Here is a 19,829-nt window from a genome sequence, read left to right as displayed (position 1 = left end):
ACTTTTATCTGATTTTAAATAAGGTTTGAATTCACTGCTTTTTCTAGATCTGCTAACCCCATTTCATCATCTAAATTTGTTGAAGACATGGGATCTGAATCTGCTAGAAGAGTAGCTGTGACTATTGTTTCTTCACCTTCTTTTAGCATTCCTTTCTTCTGCTTCAATTATGCTATATCTTCAATATGCTATATATTTACTATATCTTCAATATGCACTTTTTCTTCTTTGGTCTTGTTCTTGTGCTTCTATCAGTACAGTTTTTTGTCTCTTTTCTGCTGTTCATAAATTTTCTGTTTATTCTCTTATGGCTTTTCTTTTCTTATTTTGAGACCCAGATAATTCCTTTTTTTTTTTCTTTTTTTTTTCTTTTTTTTTTTTAACTTTCTGAATAAAATCTAGAATAAAATTCAGTAATAAATATGTAAATGTTTTTTACAAGGAACATTAATTATACCAAAGTATTCTCATCTTTGTTTTTGTGAATATAAATTCAGTTTAGAAAATGGACATGTGTAATCAGAAAATATGACATAATAAGGCTAACTTTATATAACACTTCAAACTATATTACTTATAATGATTATAAAATATTCCTTAAAACTGTTCTCCATCACAATGACATTATAAATCAAAATATCAATTGTTCTTAGAACTCCATTGTTTGTTTGGCACGTTAAATACAAAATGAATGATTACATTGCATTGTAAAAGTTGTTTTACTATTTTGCTGTGCTATTAATTATAATATCAAATTCTGTATGTGAGCAGTAGAAAAAAATAAAAAGAGACTGACTGCTACAATACAGGTTTTCATTAAATTTCAAAATGTCAAATTTTATATAAATTTTTTAACATATTAATATTAGTATTGACAAATGATGCAAGAAAGCAAGATTATATAGTATCAGAAAAAAAAAAAAAAAAAAATCCTTCTCCACCTAATGTTTTTTCCATCCCCTCTAATAAATTGTCTAATTCTTACTTAAATTTATTCAGACTACTCACTTCCACAACACCAGATTTTGTTCCAACAACCAGTCACTCTCTAGCCAAAAGAAAATTTTCACACCTGTCCTACACCCAACCCTTTTCAATTTAAATTTAAGTCTCCTTATGTATGTGTTTCCTGAGAGAGAGTAAAGATGCCATCAGCATTTAGTTTACTCAATCCATTTAAAGCTTTAAACACTTCAATCAGTTCTCCTTGCAAGTTTGCTAGCACTGCAACTTTCAGAACTGAAGTCTTTTATTGTAAAAGTACTTTTTGTGTTCTTGAATAATCTTGTCATTCTTCTCTGCATCCATTCCAACACAAGTCCACATCCACCTTAAAATGAGACTTATGAACTTGTATGTAGTATTTGAGTTGTGGCCTAACCATTGCTTTATAAAATGGGATAATTGTCTCCTTGTGTCTTCTGACAGAATTCCTGTATATCATTGACAGACCCTCATTGAGCTGTCTTAGCAGCCTATCTGAACTGTTCTGAGAACTTTTATGTTGGGCTATACAATTATCCCTAGGATAATTGTATAGCCCAACATAGTGATGGAGAACAACAGAAACCCTGGGTTTCTGTTGTTCTCCATCACTTTGAGTGTGGTACCACCAATTGGTATGTTATTCTGGGATTACTGCTGCCCATATGTTGTACTGTCTTGTATTTAAAAACATTAAATCTCAGTTGCCATTCTCAGCCCATCTGTTCAGTTTTCTTATGTTTGATTCCTTTGCTTTGAATCCTGTCATTAACCACCCTCTCGACCTTTGTATCATTTGCAAACTTAGAGAATAAGCTTGATGTGCTTTCATCACTATTGTTGATAAATATCGAAAACAGTTAGGGCAGCATCACCGAACACTGAGGAACTCCACTAATAACATTGGTCTAAGAAGAGCAGTGCCCATTTATAGTCACCCTCTGTCTTCTGCTACTCAACCATGGGTGCTGGCAGCATGGTGAAAGGTGGTGCAAATGCACTACCTTTGGATTTTGAAGTAATACCCAATTTTTAATATTTTCATTGATTTATTAAAACATTAAAACAATACAAATTCTACAAAAAAAAAAAAACTAAAATATTAATTCAAGTACTTTCTCCCACCTATCACGAGAAATGTTGGCTCTACTGTACATGTAAATCACTTAAACTTGACTTAAATAAGATATTGCGTGTATTCGAAAATTTGGGAAACAAAAAATTTATTCCCACATGCACCACACCACCTTGCAAAATATCCTGCTTGTGCCCATGCACTCAACCATCCCTTTATCCATAACTTACTACTAATGCCACATTCCAGTTTGTACAACAATCTTTCATTTGGATCAGTGTCAGAAGCTGTGCTGAAGTCTAAATATATTGAAAATTAAAATTAAATCTGAGATCTAAAAATTAAGAGTTTTTGAATTTCTCTACTTCAATATATGTCATATATGATGGGATTACAAATGATATTTTAACTATTACCAACACACTAAAAAAAAAAAAAAAAAAAACACGAGAGATAATAAATTGCTGGGTCACTCCCCAACTTTACCATCCTACATGCAAACAAAGCTCGATAAAGGTAAACAGTATAATGTTTTCACGAATGAACCATCGTTGAATATTTATTTTATTTTATTTTATTTCATATGGCAAAATGAGGATACATTTGTAACAGACAATATCAAAAAATATAAATAAATTATAATAGGCCTAAAAACAATATTTACAGAGAAAATTATAGATAACATTTTGATGAATTAAAATGTAATGTCCAGTTTTTTCAGCCAATTAATAGCATCGTCAGTAACACTATGTAGATCTTGGATGGGTCCTTCAAATCTCCTCTTTGGGCACTCCGAGACGACATGCTGGATGGTCTGTGGCACATTGTAAGTCACAGAATGGGTTTTCAGTTTTCCCCCACTTGTGCAGCCAAAACTTGCATCTTTTCCTTGATCAGTTAAAAAAGAATAAAGTGCTGTGTTGATTCATTTCATAAAATAACACCATCAATAGTTTAGTGTCTGTACCAGTAGTCCATTGTAGTGCATTTTTGTTGGAAGTCCCGCCAACATATAAATCCCTGCAAGATATAAATCGTGGCAATCATAAAACAAAGAATTAGCAGTTCAGCCTCACTGCTGCCAGACTGACTTGTAGAATACTAGTCACAAAGCAGGATTTCTTAGTTACCGTGGTGACAGCATTTGTCAAGCCTGATCAGGTCCAGCTATTCTTTCTAGTAGTTGGACTTGGACCCAAACTACCCAGACACCATTGCAAGGCACAAGTTGATACTTTTCTCAAGACTTGAAAAACAAAGTTTAGTTGGAAATATTTCCAGAGTGGTTGAATATAGATCCTACTTTTACTCTTTAGACACTAAGTGTAAAGAAATAACTTTGTAACCAGGTAATCTCACTGTTTTAGCTCAACCGTTGTGCATTACTTAGCAATTTTTATTTAGTGATCCACTGGTCATGCTTCTGAGTGTCAGCCAGCTAGCAATTGTAAGATTCTTAACAACTTCTGCCCTGCCATTACACAATTGGTACTTTGGAGTATATGATGTGGCCAGTGCTGGACTAAGGCGCCCTTTAGTTGAATTTACTTTTGTGCTTTGGTTTGGTCTTTCTTACATGTTCTACTGACCATAATCCCAGAGCACCATGATTCCATTCCATTCCTACCATTTTTGGTCTAGTCCCTACACTGGTAACTACACCAAAATTCCCCGAGAGGCAAATATCAGATCCATCAGCGTTTTGTTTTTTTTTTAATCTGCAAGACAGAAAAAACCATTAGTATTAAGTTTACATAGTGCTACTGTATTTTATTAACTGTAACATATTTTCCTCATGTCCAAGTATCATCTTTCAAAACGATTCATACATTGTGTTTAATGTGAAAATGCGGTAGTTTTCCCAGAAAGGAGTTAGGGAGATAAACACCAAATTCTCACAAAAGCTATCAAAGTAGCTGATGATCAGAGGCACAGAGATACTGAGAATGCTATGAGGTACAAAACTACTTTGTTACTTGCAATGAGTTTGTAACCCAATGTAAACCTATAACTTTCAATGTGGTTTAAAAGTATATGCTATAATTGCATTTGTTATCCAAGCCTTACAATATACTTGATTGCCACTAGTACAGTATGTGTTCTGAATAAACACTAACATCTTAAATTCTAAGGCAAATTTAATCATTAGTTTAATAAAAATAAGACAAGTTTTCACACATTTGCATTATCCGTGTGTATAGAAAGCCTGCTGTATACTTTACTACCATTAAGCATGCTCATTATTATGTATTCACAACATAAATTAACTTTACCCTCCCGCACCCTTCAGTTCTTGTTATACGACCATTTACTTAAACCCATACAGAGGTGGTATTTATAACTGTCTCATTTATTCCATGTGTTATCATAAACTCCAGTCAAGTATAAGTGCCTGTACATACATACATACATACATTCAGGCATGCTGCTTAACCCATACAGTACTTATAAATGCCAAGTTGTCAAACCATCATTCTGGCTGAAAACAAAATTTTTGGCTTTTGTGAAACCAGCACGCAATAGTCATTGGCCACTTTAACTTTACTACTGCTGTATGTTGACCTAGGAATTTTCGTGTATTTCAGTTGTGCAGCCTTTGTGTATTTCAGTTTAATTTCAACTCAATCATGACATTTAATGCTGTTCCAGTGATATATAAGTTCCTTCCTGGTCTTTGATCATATTTAGAACCAGACCTTAACTCATAGTGCTTTTGAAGATAATCAGATCTTCATTTGCCTATTGAGTAAAGAAATGGCAAAAATGTGAAATGGCTGTTGATGTGACTGTTAGAAAAGTCAGCTTTGTGGTTTTGTTTTAATGATTTGTGGTCTGGAAAGCTGTTTTCTATCATTTCTGAAGTTGTTTGTCATCAAGGAAAATTTGCATCCCTCCGATAATTTTATTCCTGCTGCTGCACGAGGATTTTGAAGAATTTTTTCATTCTCTATTATATTTGTGGAGCAGATATTGGATTATAGTAAACAAACACAAAAAACTTTCCAAGTCATATACAAATCATGTTTGATTTGTATATGACTTGGAAAGAATTTAGTAAGAGATATAATGGAAAGAATTTAGTAAGAGATATATATAGGCTTCTAAATTAAATATGCAAAAATTATCCATGCGAGCACTTAAGTTTTAAAATATTTTTTTAAAAATTACCTTTTGCTATGATGAAAATTTTATTTTTACAATAGTATTATAATTAAAAATTTATGAGAAATACAAAAAGATTAAAAACAAGTTTCTTAAAACAATATCATTTTTCAAAGTGTTTGACCAAGGATGTAATTGGGGAAATCAATTTTAGAGAGCTCTATCTATTCCCAGTGATATTCTTAGTTTTTAAATATTGGATACAATAACTAGTCAGAACACAATATACAACCACTTCAGTAATGATTTAGGTGATTTTTCACATCAGGAAATGTGGTTAATTTCAGTCCATTTGAAATTCATTCCTGTTTTACTTCCTGGTGGTGGGGCTTTATACCTAACATTTTGGAACTGATGTTAACTATGTACAAATCTGTTTTACTATGGAATACTGGTAGTGGGAAAGAATCTCTAAAACTCCTCGACTCAGTCCAAAAGATAGTCAAGTTCATCACTGATCACTTTCACAAAAACTCCCTTTACTTCCTATCACACAGACATTCATTTTCTGTTTTTGCTCCATGCCTTTTCTATAGATTTTTCATGGAGTGTTAATTTGAATTCATCTGTACTTTCATCTGTTCCATATCTGTCCATCTAGCATCATCTAGACATCATTATAGAACTCTAAATCCTATAGTAAATATAAATTAGTGTCTATTAAAGTTATTCAGGAGATCAGGCTTGCTAAGGTATATTGTAAGAGAGCTGGCTAAGAATAACAGGTATTTCTATGGAGCTCTTATACTTTGTTTGCAATTTAATGAGCTCTTATACTTATTTTGTTTGCAATTTAATGAAACTATGTTCTTTAATTTTTTCCTTTATTTTTTTTTGGATGTATTAGTTCCTTAGGAAAAATAGAAAAGGATAAAGATGTTATTTATTCTGTTTTTAGTTAAGAATGTCATCCGTCCCTATTTTTGCCTCTGGTCTCAGTTTGCTGGAACCCACTAAAGGGCCACCAGCTCCTGCCAGTTTAGACATGGAGGAGAAATCCGGCCACCTGCAGAGTCCCAAGGTTATTTTTTTCTTTTTTTCCAATTCCCTCTCACCCAATTATATATTAAGTAATTAGTGATTATAGTTTATATGAACTCTTTATTTCATGTTTAAAATACATATACTTAATGTATACAGGATGTCAGTATTGAAATGTAATAATTCTGAGGTGTTATATTTGTATCAACTAATGCACACAATGCACGGGAAATAATTAAATTATTTTGGTATATGAGCACAGACTACATGTGACTGTCACAGTGCTACTCAGTTTCCCTCCACATATTGTCTGGCATTGCAAGTATAATGGAGGTCATTCTCTGTGATGCATTGCTTCAGCTCAACTATTTCTGCACCTTTGAGGAGTATATTTTCAACTTAATGTTTCAACCCGCAGGGGGGGGGAATCAAGTGAGATAAGGTCAGGCAGTCTCAGTGACCAAGAGATGAGTCTCTTTTTACCCACCTAGTGGTCCAGTATCTAAAAAGAAGCATGGAATCAATAGAGAGGAGCTCTGGCATGTTGGAATGTGAAGTTTAGTTGGCAGCTGCAGTGTCACAAATATTTGAAGCGTAGCATATGTAGGTTACAGGGGCTGTCATATATTTTACCTATAGAAAAATGAACCAACAGTGTTTTTTGCATAAGATCACACCAAAAATTAACATCTAGGCTTTCTTTTTCATCAACTTACACACATGGATGGTGTGTAAGTCGTTTGCTTCCCAGATGTGGCAGTTATGTCTGTCGGAACCCACATGTATGAAGTGTTGTTTCATCAGAAAACATACCCGTGTTCAGGTAATTAGGAATGTTGTTGAGACTATGTACCATGTACATAGCATAATTTCTTCATTTGGTATGACTACTCTGTGTTGAACCAGTTGCAGCTTGCATGTGCACGTGACTTTATGTACTGTTGAATGCAGTATTAGTTCTTGTACTGTCAGAATGGATGAACTTCTTTGGAAGACAGCATATAAACATTCAGCTTACCCTTCTGGTGTTCTGGGCTTTTTTCAGGTTGTTGCTAGTCTCTTCAGATTTTTTCATTGATAAGTGTAGTTCCTTTCAACTCTGTGGTTTCTTGCCAAATGCTGTGAAAAATTGTCATTATGACAAAGCAGCTAACCTTAGTTTAGCCGCCCATAACATGTTTTATCTTTTCTTGAAGGTATATTGTAACTCAGTTTGGAATACTGAAGAACTTCACTGTTTCAAACTGAGGCAAACTTAAGGGGAGAAACTTAGATATATATATTATCTACAAAAGATTAAATATTATCATCTTCATATATAAAAAATTGTTTCAAAGTTGTTACATTTCAATGTGGATACCCTGTATGTTACTATGATATAACTAGTCTTATCCCCCATCTAGTGAGCTCTCATTACTAAGAATGATGTATATATTTTTCAAATAATTATAGATAGCAACTGGGATGGGGGACACCTGATTCTTGGTTCTCAAAATTAAGGAAAAGCTCTCTCTGTGCAAAAATACTTAGTTACATCATTCTAGATTAAGGCTTTTAAGTTTTGTTTAGTTCATTCAATAAATATATGTATTTTTTTATGAGATTAACTGTAATCAAACTTATTTTAAGAAGAGTAAAAAGAGATGAGTCTCTTTTTACCCACCTAGTGGTCCAGTATCTAAAAAGAAGCATTTTGAAAAAGAATTTTTTTTTAGAAATTGAATATTTTATATTCAATTTCTAACAAAACAAAACAGATGTAGGGACTCAGTTACATAGGATAATTGATATGTTTCACTCCTTTGTTATAGTAGTTAATTTTTCAGAAATCCTCAGCAATACCTTGAAAGTCTAAAGAATTAGAACGATTAAGCCATATTATGAATCCTCTCCTACGAAAACAAATGTCCTGTAAATAGTATTTATATCCTCCGGAAAGAGATCATTCAAGACCATACTCAAGGAATTAGCCCAATGTAGAGTAGTATTTTTTCATTACCTATAGTACAAGAAACATTGGCTAAGTACTTCTTGTTAGTTAACTTTAAACATGGAACTCCATGGATATTGAGATCCTTGCTCCTCAACAAAATTTTTCCAACTACTTATCTTAGCATTACTGACTGCACCAACATATAAATTCCTGTGCTGCCTGTACAAATTGCCATAGTGGTTTATGAGTTCTAAATCATCTAACCTCCTGTATCTTTGATACTTTCTTCTTAAACTTATAGTCTCTTTACACATTCAAGTTAATTCTTCATTCCACCAGAAAATAGGTCTTGTTACAAAACACTTTTTCTTCATGGACACTTGACATGATTTTATCAATATATCAGTTATAGTCTTTAAATATTCACATGAATTCAGTTTAAGCCAGTAAAACAACAGATATTAAATCTAAGTATTTTTTATTAAATTTACTCCACATCGCATTTTTAACGAGAAATCTACTTATATCATGCACATCTCGAATTCCATCTTGTGCAGTTATCTTGAAGGATATGCTGTGATGGTTGCTGGTCATATATCCCTTTAGCACTTTCTAATTCCTAATATTATTCTTAACTGCACCAGTAGCCATAGTTAAGTCTATATATGACTGCCCATGCACAGTCAAATAAGTGGGCAGATGTCCTTCATTAATCACTTCCATTGTGGATGCAGCAAAAAAATCTTCCAGTAATATTCCTCTGTCATCAGATACCTCATTGCTCCACAATGGAGATTTAGCGTTAGTCTAAAGCAACCACTATCTCATAAGAGCCAAATGCCTGCTGCAGCCTCTCAAGATATTCCACATAAGGATCCATTTCTTCAGAATATTGACAATACATTACAATGAGATATATTCTGCCAAAGCTACCAATTATTTTGCAACATATAATGTTCTTGCTACAAAAGGCTACTACCTTTGTAACAACTAAATCTTGTGAGTGTACAATAATGGCAGCCATTGGCTTATCTCCTTCTGATATTACCTTATATCCTCGTGGATATCCTCCAACTTGTCCACGGACTACATAAGACTCCTGCAAGAGGGCAACCGCTATGTTATCTCGCTCCATTAAATAATTTAATTGAGATGCAACATTTTTTGCATGTTGAGCATTCAGTTGCAAAACTCCAAGCTCAATGGCCATAATTAATTTTTTTCTTATAAATCTCCAACACTTCCCTATATTTAGGACATATCTTATCAAATGGTGCATGAGCAGCCTCAAGTTTATTCCTCTTACAATTACAGCATACTGGTTGCTGACTACGATTTGGGCATTCTTTATAGGAATGTCCTTCTTTGGCACAGTGACCATACAGCCTCTCCCTCTTAAAAAATTTTGCTACTTGTCCAAATGATAAATATTTGTAACATTGAGTTTCAGGATATATTTCTCTAAATCTACATGTTGACCAGCCTATAAACAATCTTGACATATTCTTTATCTTCAACCACAATACTTGAGTCAACTCTATGACCCAGTTCTCTGCCTGTGAGTTGTTGGTCTTATTTACTGATAATATTTCAATACTATCATATTGTTGTACACGTTGGCACTAATGATATTAAGAGTAGGAGACCGGTGGAATTACTTAACAAGTACAGGTCAATGTTGAAAAAAAAGCCGTGACTTAGAGTTGAATTTGAAAGTGTGCAATTCTGCCCAGACACGATAGGAGGTAGTATATGATGAGTCTGTGCTTGTTAACAGGAGAGACTGCTTCTACAGGGATGGGATACACTTAAATAAAAAGGGTGCAAGAATATTTGCTGGTGCTATCGAGGCAGTGTTAAGTGGATTGGAAAACTACTATCCTGGGGGATACACGGACTAATAGATTAACAGTAGCCGCTGGCAGAGGTGAAAGTGATTCTTGCACTGCTTCTATTGGAATGAGCAGCAGCATGGAAAACAAGTTGCAGGGGATTTCAGAGACTGCTGGGAGTCAATGCGGAACAAGTAAATACATAGGCTGTGTTAGGGTAGCTAAGAATAGGAACAGTTGCATGTACATCAATGCTAGGAGTTTGGTAAATAAATTGGATGAATTTGAGGTGTTGGTCAAAGCATCAAAGGCAGATATTGTTGGGATATCAGAGGCGTGTTGTCATCAGATATAAGGAATGCAGAAATGGAATTTGGGAAGTACAATGTGTAAAGGAAGGACAGACAGGAAAACAAGGGATAAGGGGGGGGGGGTTACGCTATTAGTTAAGAAACACATAAAATCCAAGGAAGTACAGCTAGTCGACATGAGTGGACAGAGCAGTGTCGAGTCAGTTTAGTGTGACATTATGTCACACTGGGAAAGCAAAATTGAGAGTAGGAGTGTGTTATAGGCCTAATGACTCTGATGAGTATAATAAACAACTGTTCAGAGAAATAGAGTGGGCCAGTAAATCAGATTGTCTTATAATAGGGGATTTTAATTTCCAAGATATTGACCAGAAGTTGTAGGTTGGTCACTCACACTCTAGCGAAGCTTTTGTGGATTTACTGGATGATTGTTTTCTACAGCAGCATGTTCGGGAGGCAATTAGAGGGAGTAATACGCTTTATCTGGTTATCAGTAGTGATTCTTCGTGCGTTAAGAAACTGCAGATAAAGGAACCACTGGGTGGCAGTGATCACAATGTGCTCAAGTGGGATTTACTCAGATAGGTAACTACCATCAGTGGAAAAGGGGAATGTTTTTGCTTTTGTAAAGGTGACTACGGTAGTCTGACACAGTTTTTAAATTCTATGCGATGGGACCAACTGATGATGTTACCAACAGCAAAAATTCAAAATGGGAAGCATTCAAAGAATTAATCTTGGAAGCTACTAGGCTTTTCATACCATCTAAGAAATATTGTTCAAGGTTTGGGGCTAAGTGGATGTCAGATGAATTAATGAGACATGTGGCAGAGAAGAAAAATAATGGGATGCATATAAATTAATGGGTGACACGGAAGCCTATAATAGATATAAGCTGGTCTGTAACCAAGTCACAAAGGAGGTTAGACAGGCAAAGGCACATTACAAGAAATCTTTGGCAAAGGATGAAAAGAAAAACAGCAAAGAATTCATTACTTATGTAAACTCCAGAAGGAAGGGAATGAATCAGATTGGTCCACTTGATATCAATGGTTCAACTGTTGGTGATCCTGCTCATGTATCTGACAAACTAAATGAGTATTTTACATCTACATTCACACATGAGGAGTTATTCATGGAGGGGAATGCCAGAGGTGTATTAAACTCTGGCAGTGAGCTAGATGATTTTGTAATAACTGAGAGCGAAGTGGAGGAGAAATTGTTGAAGATAAACATAAGAAAGGCACCTGGGGTGGATGGGATCTATCCAGTTATATTAAAGGAGGCAGCAAAGGAAGTAAGCAAACCTTTAGCCATAATTATGAGAGCTTCTTTGGACTCAAGGGAGGTATCCATGTACTGGAGATGTGCAAATCTGACCCCAATTCACAGAGGATCAAAGGGCAACATAAGTAATTATAGACCTGTTAGTTTAACTTCTGTTCCAGGGAAATTAATGGAGGCACTGATTAAAGAAGCACAACAGTATCATCAGAAGACTTCAGTTATAGCTCGGACACAACATGGGTTTATTAAGGGGAAGTCTTGTCTGATCAGTTTGATTGGATACTGTGATGTGGTCACAAAGGAACTGGATGCCAATAATAATTTTGATATCATATATTTGGATCTTAGAAAGGCTTTTGATACTGTTGCACATGGAACTGCTGCACAAATTGGAGCATTGTGGCATTGGAAGCAAATTGCTGGTTTGGATAAAGGGATGGTTGAGTGGGAGAAGACAGAGTGGTAATCAACGGACACTGCTCTTTGTGGACTAATATTATTAGTGGATTCCCCCAGGGTTCAGCCTTTAGTCCATTGTTGTTTTCTGTATTTATTAATGATATTGATGATGGTATATCAGGCTTAATGTCTAAGTTGGCAGGGTTGTTAATGCTAGTATGCTACTGCAACAGGATCTATAAAAGTTGGGCAGATGGGCTGAGAGATGGCAACTGAAATTTAACATTGATAAATGTAAACTACTGCAGACCTGTATATGGGAAGCAGTAATCCCCAAAGTAACCGTATCAACTGTGTGGTACTACACTGACGGTGATAGAGAACGAAAAGGACCTCGGGGTAATTGTGCAGGCAGATATGAAGTTTTCTGAGCAGTGCAGACGGTCTGCAAGAGTAGCTCATGCTGTCTTGTCAGTTATATACAGGAATTTTTCTAGCAGGGATAAGGAGGTGATTATCCCCCTGTATAAGGGAATAGTCAGGCCATGCCTTGAGTACTGCGTACAGGTCTGGAGGCCTTATTTTAGGAAGGATGTAGAGCTGCTGGAACGAGTGAGATGGGCAACAAGATTAGTGAATGGAACAAAGGGGTGCTGTTACGAAGAAGGGCTCAAGTTTTGCAAATTACAGTGTCTGAAGACTAGGCACTTGCGATATGATCTGATTGAGGTGTGTAAGACCTTGAGTTGTTTGAGCATGCTCAATGCTGATGGGATTCTTCCTCTTGCTCAGAATAATCACCTGAGAGGACATAAATTCAAATTGAGGAAAGATAGTTGTAGGATAGAAATGTGGAAGTTTGCTTTTAGCCAACGGGTGGTTAATTGCTGGAACAAACTTCCATCTGTTGTTGTAGCAGTTGATAGCTTAAATAGATACAAGGTAGAATTAGACAAACGGTTTGGTGCGAGTGGATGGGTGAAATGAGAGAGGTGTTTTTTTTTTTTTTTTGTTTTTTGCTGATGCTAGCTATATAAGTTTGCTTTCTTGCATCATATGCTAATATACTTCTTCTCTGTCACGTCCTTAAAATTTGTCACTCACTGTTGTTTTAGAAAGTCATCTTTTGTTATTCTCTACATCAAATCTCTACATCAAATATCACCACTTTAGGCATAATAAGCTTAGGCATGATATATCTTAAACCCATACTCTGTATTTTCAAAAATCCCTTTAGTTTTGCAATGTTGTCATCAGTCTCTGCCTCCAGAATCACACCACGATCTCTTATAGGCCTAATATTTCTTACATGTACTGATGATAACATAGGTCTCAAGCATTAGGTCTCACTTCCTTAAGGAGAACTTTTGGAACAATTACACCAGATTAAAGTTCTTTTCGAGTTACTGCTGCATAAGTTTCTTGACACACTTTTTCTTCAACTTTTCTTTTAACATTATGTTCTCCACTTGTACATCTTGCGCTTTGGCTTCCAACTTGTCCCAAAAATCAAGAATGGATCGTATAGCTGTAGTTGGAACCTTACTGTTAATGTCCCATAAAAAAACTTCTTAAATTACTTTTTGCTTCTCTTATATATTCAAAACCTTCAACTTTATTCATAACATTATCATTCTTTCTTTTTTTTTCTTTTCTTTCTTTTCTTGAACGTTTGAATCAGAATTAACTTTTTTGGCTGGCACCTTAACTTTTTTTTCTTTTTTAGAGCTTGTATTCATAATGAAAAACCTAATAAGTAATTTTTTTTTTTCTTTTTTGTTAATTGTTGGCACATTGACTTCTGTGGCCATAATGCATCTCCCAAAGTTTTTGCATTTTACTCTGATCCAAGCCCGAGGTGGGATTTGAACCCGCAACCTGTGGGCTGCCAGGCAGGCACTTTACCCACTTGGCTAGTCCGGTCAGCCTAATAAGTAATAATATAGGCATTACATTCACTACAAAACACAAAAATTAAATAAAATCATGGTCATTTATTGCAATGCCATAGTTAATACAATGATGTACAGATATCCCAATATTAAGAAATAATTTAAAATTCTTCTTCTTCTTGGTCCTTAGCTGGCAGCTGGGGCAGGCGGTTGGCCACGCAACCAGTATGCTGCTGTAGGTGCCGCAGGGTTTCGGACTTGCTCTGTGATGTTCTTCCATACTTTACGATCCATGGCGTCAGTCCTGGCCTGGTTAAGGTCAAGACGTCGGCTCTTCAAGTCATTTTCCACTTGCTTGGCCCACGTTTTCCTAGGCGCGGTCCGTTGGATGCTCCATTGGGTGGGTCGTTGTCTCCAAAGGAGTGTGGATGGTATTCTGTTCGTGCTCATTCTACGTACGTGGCCAAACCATCTAAGCCTTCGCTTCTGGATTTGGTCGGCAATGGTTGGTTGCTGTTGGCATCTGGTGCGGATGGTATCATTAGTGATGCGGTCACGAAGTGAGATTCCCAAAATCTGCCGCAGGCATCGCATTTGGAATACCTCAAGTTTGTTTAAATCTAGCTTGAGACAAATCCATGTTTCTGATCCATAAAGGAGAATGGGCAGGATCAAAGTCCGGAAGAGTCAGATTTTAGTCTTTGAGGAAATGTTGGTCCTCTTCCACAGATACCATTTGAGCGAGGCGAACGCAGTGGCCGCCTGTCCAATTCTGCTGTGGATTTCCATGGTGGATGCAACTTTCTTCTCCTGGACCAGAGACCCAAGGTATTTAAAGTCCTGCACTTGCTCGATCTGGACACCTTCGAGATAGATGGTGGCTTGCGACCCATCTGTTGTCAGGGCCTTTGTCTTATCAGCATTGATCTTCAAACCGTATGGCCGGGCAATGCGGGCAATGTCGTAGAGGATGTCCATGGCTTCAGAGTCGTTACCAGCAAAAATAGCACTATCATCGGCAAACATCAGGTCAGTCACATAGTGATCCTTGTCATATTGTATGCCCCGCCTGTTTCTGAATGCTTGCCTCATAATGGCGTCGACCACGATGATGAAAAGCAACGGGGAGGCTACATCCCCTTGGCGGACTCCAGTTTGGATGGTAAATTCCTCAGATAAATCATTCTGGATGCGCACCTGGCTGGTTAAACCGTTGTATGCAGTTTGGAGGAGTGTGATGACTTTTCGAGGTATATGTTTGACCTCTAGTAGTTTCCATAAGGCAGGCCGATGGATACAGTCGAAAGCAGACTTAAAGTCAATGAAAACAATGACGGTTCACTGTCCACACCGGATCCTCTCCTCCATCAGCTGACGGATGGCAAAGATTTGATCACAGCATCCTCGCCCGGGTCTAAATCCTGCCTGTTCTTCTCGACTGGTTTGCTCACGATGTTTTTGCAGCCTTGACTGGATGATCTTCATAAAGACCTTTCCGATGATAGAAAGGAGGCTGATGCCACGGTAGTTCTTGCAATCCCGGTTATCACCTTTCTTGTGGATCGGTACGATAATGGCTTTCCTCCATGTTAGCGGAATTTGTTCAGTGGTTTTGAGGTTCAGTGGTCCAGATGGTTTTGAAGAGTGAGTGTAGTCGGCGAAGCAGTACATCTCCCCCGGCTTTGATCGCTTCTGTGGTGACTTGGTCCACTCCTGGTGCCCTGCCATTCTTTAGGGATTGTATGGCTGCTTTCACTTCTTCTACTGTAGGCTCAACATCGACCATGGAGACTTCAGGGGGATCGATCGATAGTGCGGCTTCTGGCGGTCCCTGAGATGGGTTGTGATTATACAATGCTTTCGAGAATTCACTCCACCGTTGCAGGCATTCGGACGGTGATCGCACGAAGGTCCCATCAGCATTCTTGATGTTGTCACTAGTCAGTTTGGTCTTTCCACTCGGACATCTGAAGGTGCGGTACTTTTTCTTGGATGCCGCCACTTCAAGATCGTGTGCCACTTGGTTCCAGTATGCTTCTCTTTCAGCTGTCATCCTCTGTCGGACTTCTCGGTTTAGCTGCCGGTACCGTTCAAAGTCGACCAACTTTGCCTGTTTCCGTTTGTCCACGAGGTCAAGGCACTCATCTGATATCCATGGTTGCATTCAACGTCGGGCAGGTGGACATAGGGGCTTGGCACATTCCAGGATGACATCAGAGATCTGCTTTTCTTCTTCATTTATATCCTCGGGCACGGCTAGCGTCTCGAAGCGGTTGGATAGGGCGATCTGATATACCCCTTTGTTGGCAGCATTCATTAGCTGCCTCCAGTCCAGCTTGGCTGACAGAGATGACCTTTTTGCATGCCGTAATTTGAGCTGCACCTTAGCCCGGATGAGGTAGTGATCAGATCCACAATCAGGTCCCCTCGTGGCACGAACGTCCATGAGTGATGAGCGAAATCGGGCGTTGATCAGAATGTAGTCCAGGATTGCTGAGTCCTTGCCAGATGGATTTTGCCATGTAAGTTGATGTTTTTGAGGGTGCTGGAAATGGCTGTTTCCGATGATCAGGTTGTTAGATGCGGCAAAGGACAACAAACGTAGTCCGTTGTCATTGATCTTCCCATGGCCAAACTTGCCCATTGTTGTTTCCCAACCAGATCTGTCCACGCCAATGTGGGCATTAAAGTCCCCTGCGAGGATGATCACTTCTGTCTGTGGAATTGAATTCAGCATATGTTGGAGCTGGTTGTAGAGTCATTCTTGGTCGGGTCCAGGCTAGTCTCAGTTGGTGCATAGGCGGAGATAATATGGGTCTTGATGGTGCCCTTGACAGTAAGGACTGCCAGGCGGTCCAATATTGGTTGGAAATTTAAAATTAATATATATTACCCTGCAGAAAGTATCTGGAGACAATTTATTGACATTCTGCCACTCACTTAAGTATGACTAGTTGAGTCAGTAATGTGGAAAGCATTTGTCTGGCACTCGCTCAACATTTCACGTCATCCCATAAGCATTCCATTCATTCAAATCAGGACTGTAATGGCTATTATGGAAATATTGACAGTGAAGTGAAAAGAATTAATTGGTAAAGAGTTAGTTGTTTATTTTCACTTCTGTTAATCATTTAATTGAATTTTTTTTTTTCATTTTCATTTAAGAGAGAATCAGATGTTCCTGAATAGTAATAAATGTCCATTACCATTAATTACCATAAATGTCCAATAAATGGCTTATACTGCATTAAGATTGGAAAGCATCTATCCACTAAGTATATTTCATCATCCAGTGAAACAAAGGGCAGCTTCATTCTTGTTTGTGGCACCTCCATAGCCAGGTGGGAAGGAGCAGCAGTGCGTAGCACACGCTTCTTGATTAGACCGGGGTTCAAGCCCATCACCACCAAATACGGAGGATGCGGAAAGGTCAGGGAATGACCACCGCATATCCCGGAGCAATATGGCCTTAGTTGCTAATGCTCCTAAAAACCAAATAACAACAACATTCTTGTTTGTCCTCTGTGATAGTAGAAATTTCAACACGTCACTAATTTGAATAGATCTTTGTTCAAATCCTGTGGTGTCTGGAATAATTCTTAATTTCAGTGCCAGGCTGAGGGGAATAGTCCCCTCCCCATGAATTATTCCAGGTTTTTCCATCTGTGAATATATACTGCAGATATAATAGGATGGAGCAGTTTAGCATAAATGCTTAAGCTCCATAAAACCAATAACAACAACAAAAACATTTTTGTTCTTCTTGGGTTGGGGATAGGGGACATGTATGCCAGTGCTCTATCCCAGATGGAAGGTGACTGAATATTATTATTAAAAATGTATGCCTTGTTACCATACATTTGTCAAAATTTAAACGTTTTCCAGTACACTTTGCCCTTCAAATAAACATAGAACCAAAATTTGCAGAGTGAAAAATTATAGTACACAATATCACACTGGGAATGCATTGGAATTTCATCAGTGTCATGTTTTCCACATCCAGCAATTCTGATTGTTGCAAATGTGCCTCATCACTCTACAGAATGCTCCTGTCAATTAATTACCTTGTCCTAGAAGAATTTTGGTGTATTAGCTTCTTAGGTCAGAATGTGCCATTTCTTATGGTGCTCTTATTTGTATGGTTTTTGTATATTATGTCTGCAAGCTCGGTCTGCATGTTTTGGACTGAACAATTCAGTATAACTAATTTAGCAGAGGCATCTCCCTCCACCTAAAATCAGATAATTACAGCTCCAGTTGAAGAGTGATTTGCAAAATTCTTCCAATTTCTATTAGGATTATAATCTAGATCTCTCCAAATGCATGACAAGTAGACAAACCACTGTACTGTCAGAGAACACAAACTGTCTATACTGTCCACTTTAATCTTAGTCAGCATCTGAGCAGCATAATCCAAATGTTTCTCAGGTTCACTTGAAGTTACCTTCACTTTATACAAATACTAATATAGCATATTTTGTAGGACTTTGCAAACCATGAAAAGTTGAATTATTCAGCAATTGCTCTGCTGCTATCAAATAATTGCAATCCGCACTCTCAGTCATTATAACACCAATCTCATCAGCAGTGCCCTTATAAACTGGTTGCCTTCCTTTGCTATGGCATACAAGCAAACTACTCTTCTCAGATTTCTGTATGAAGTTTCATAATCCATTTTGTGACCACGTCTTAATTTTTTCCATTTGTAGTATTTGTTAGAGTATCCAAGGAATGGTTTATTTTAGTAATTGAACTTAACTGATAAGGCAGAGCCCTTCTGTATGTCTTATTATGATTGTCTTTTTCTGTTATCGCTTGTTATTATGGAACTTCTCCATACATATCATCAGAGTATAATTTGTATAGTTCAGACAAATTTGATTGGATACTATGATGTGGTCACAAAGGAACTGGATGCAAGCAATGCAGTAAACCCCCACTATTCGCGGGGGTTCATCAGGAATACCGAAAACGCGAATACTGAGTTATGGCTCCCATAGTAATAAAGGGTTTCCGTTCCAAAGTATGAAATATATAAGAAAAACTAATCTAAAATTTTGTCTATGTATGTATTATATGTGCCTTCATAATATGACAATGTACATAGACAGTACATTGTGAAATGCAAGCATATGGCATCGAAATGAAAATAAGAAACAATTTAATATTATATGTAATATTTATAGAAATTTCAAACAAATCTTTCAAACCAGTGCCTTTGCTAGCTAAAAAACTTTTCCCGCCAGTGCTATCACCAGTTTCGCTAAAGTGTTGATAAAGGAGTTTTACCTTTTCACGAATGATGAGTGAACTTAATGGAATTTTGTTATGAGTTCCGTCTTCTATCCACAGATTTAAAGCTTTTTCCATTTTTTTATAATTTAACATCACGAGTTACAGAGCAAATTTTTGAAGCAATTAGCGCGTTTTCACAGACACTACGGCAGATTTTTTCTTCTGATTTCTTAATTGATCGTACCATTGACTCATTGATTTTATAATGTTTTGCAACTGAGGAGACACTTTCACCATTAGAAATTTTATCTAATAACTCAATTTTATTCGCTAATGTCATCGCCTTCTTTGATCTTTTCACATTTCCCTTGTTATTCGTAGCCATATTTTTGTACGGGTTAGAAAGAATTTGTCCATAATAAAGTCACTTTCTTCTATTAACACACTAGAAAAAGTCTGTTTTACACTGCAAAATGGTAGATTTATCACTTTTAAGCATATCAATTTATAAATTGATAAGTTTATTCGATTTATAAGCATACAGTAATACCCCGACTTACGCGAACTCGGAGTTACGCGGTTCTTGATTTTTTCGTTTGGCAACGCTGCCGCCCACTATCTTCAAGGTCGTTTTTCATATGTTATCGATATCCGGTGCGACGGCGGAGATTGAGAGCGAAAGATGAACAAAATTAAACTTTGCTGCTTTTATGTTTTTTATATCAGTGAAGGGGAAAC

The 19,829-nt window shown here is 37.1% G+C and overlaps 1 protein-coding gene across 1 annotated transcript in view; it reads left to right on the top strand.

Annotated features, from left to right (window-relative positions):
- The window catches only part of LOC150088546 (aftiphilin-like), a 100,988-nt gene that overhangs the window by 30,461 nt on the left and 50,698 nt on the right, over positions 1–19,829 (top strand). The window contains exon 4 of the mRNA XM_090370798.1: positions 6,120–6,242. Coding sequence (XP_090226924.1) covers positions 6,120–6,242 — 123 coding nt within the window. The remainder of the gene's footprint in view (positions 1–6,119; positions 6,243–19,829) is intronic.

Source organism: Mastigoproctus giganteus, chromosome 3, assembly GCF_048544385.1.
Source record: "Mastigoproctus giganteus isolate SK-2022 chromosome 3, ASM4854438v1, whole genome shotgun sequence".
In the NCBI taxonomy this organism is placed as follows: domain Eukaryota; kingdom Metazoa; phylum Arthropoda; class Arachnida; order Uropygi; family Thelyphonidae; genus Mastigoproctus; species Mastigoproctus giganteus.
Note: the sequence above shows the minus strand (reverse complement) of the source record. Positions and strands in the feature narration are given on the sequence as shown.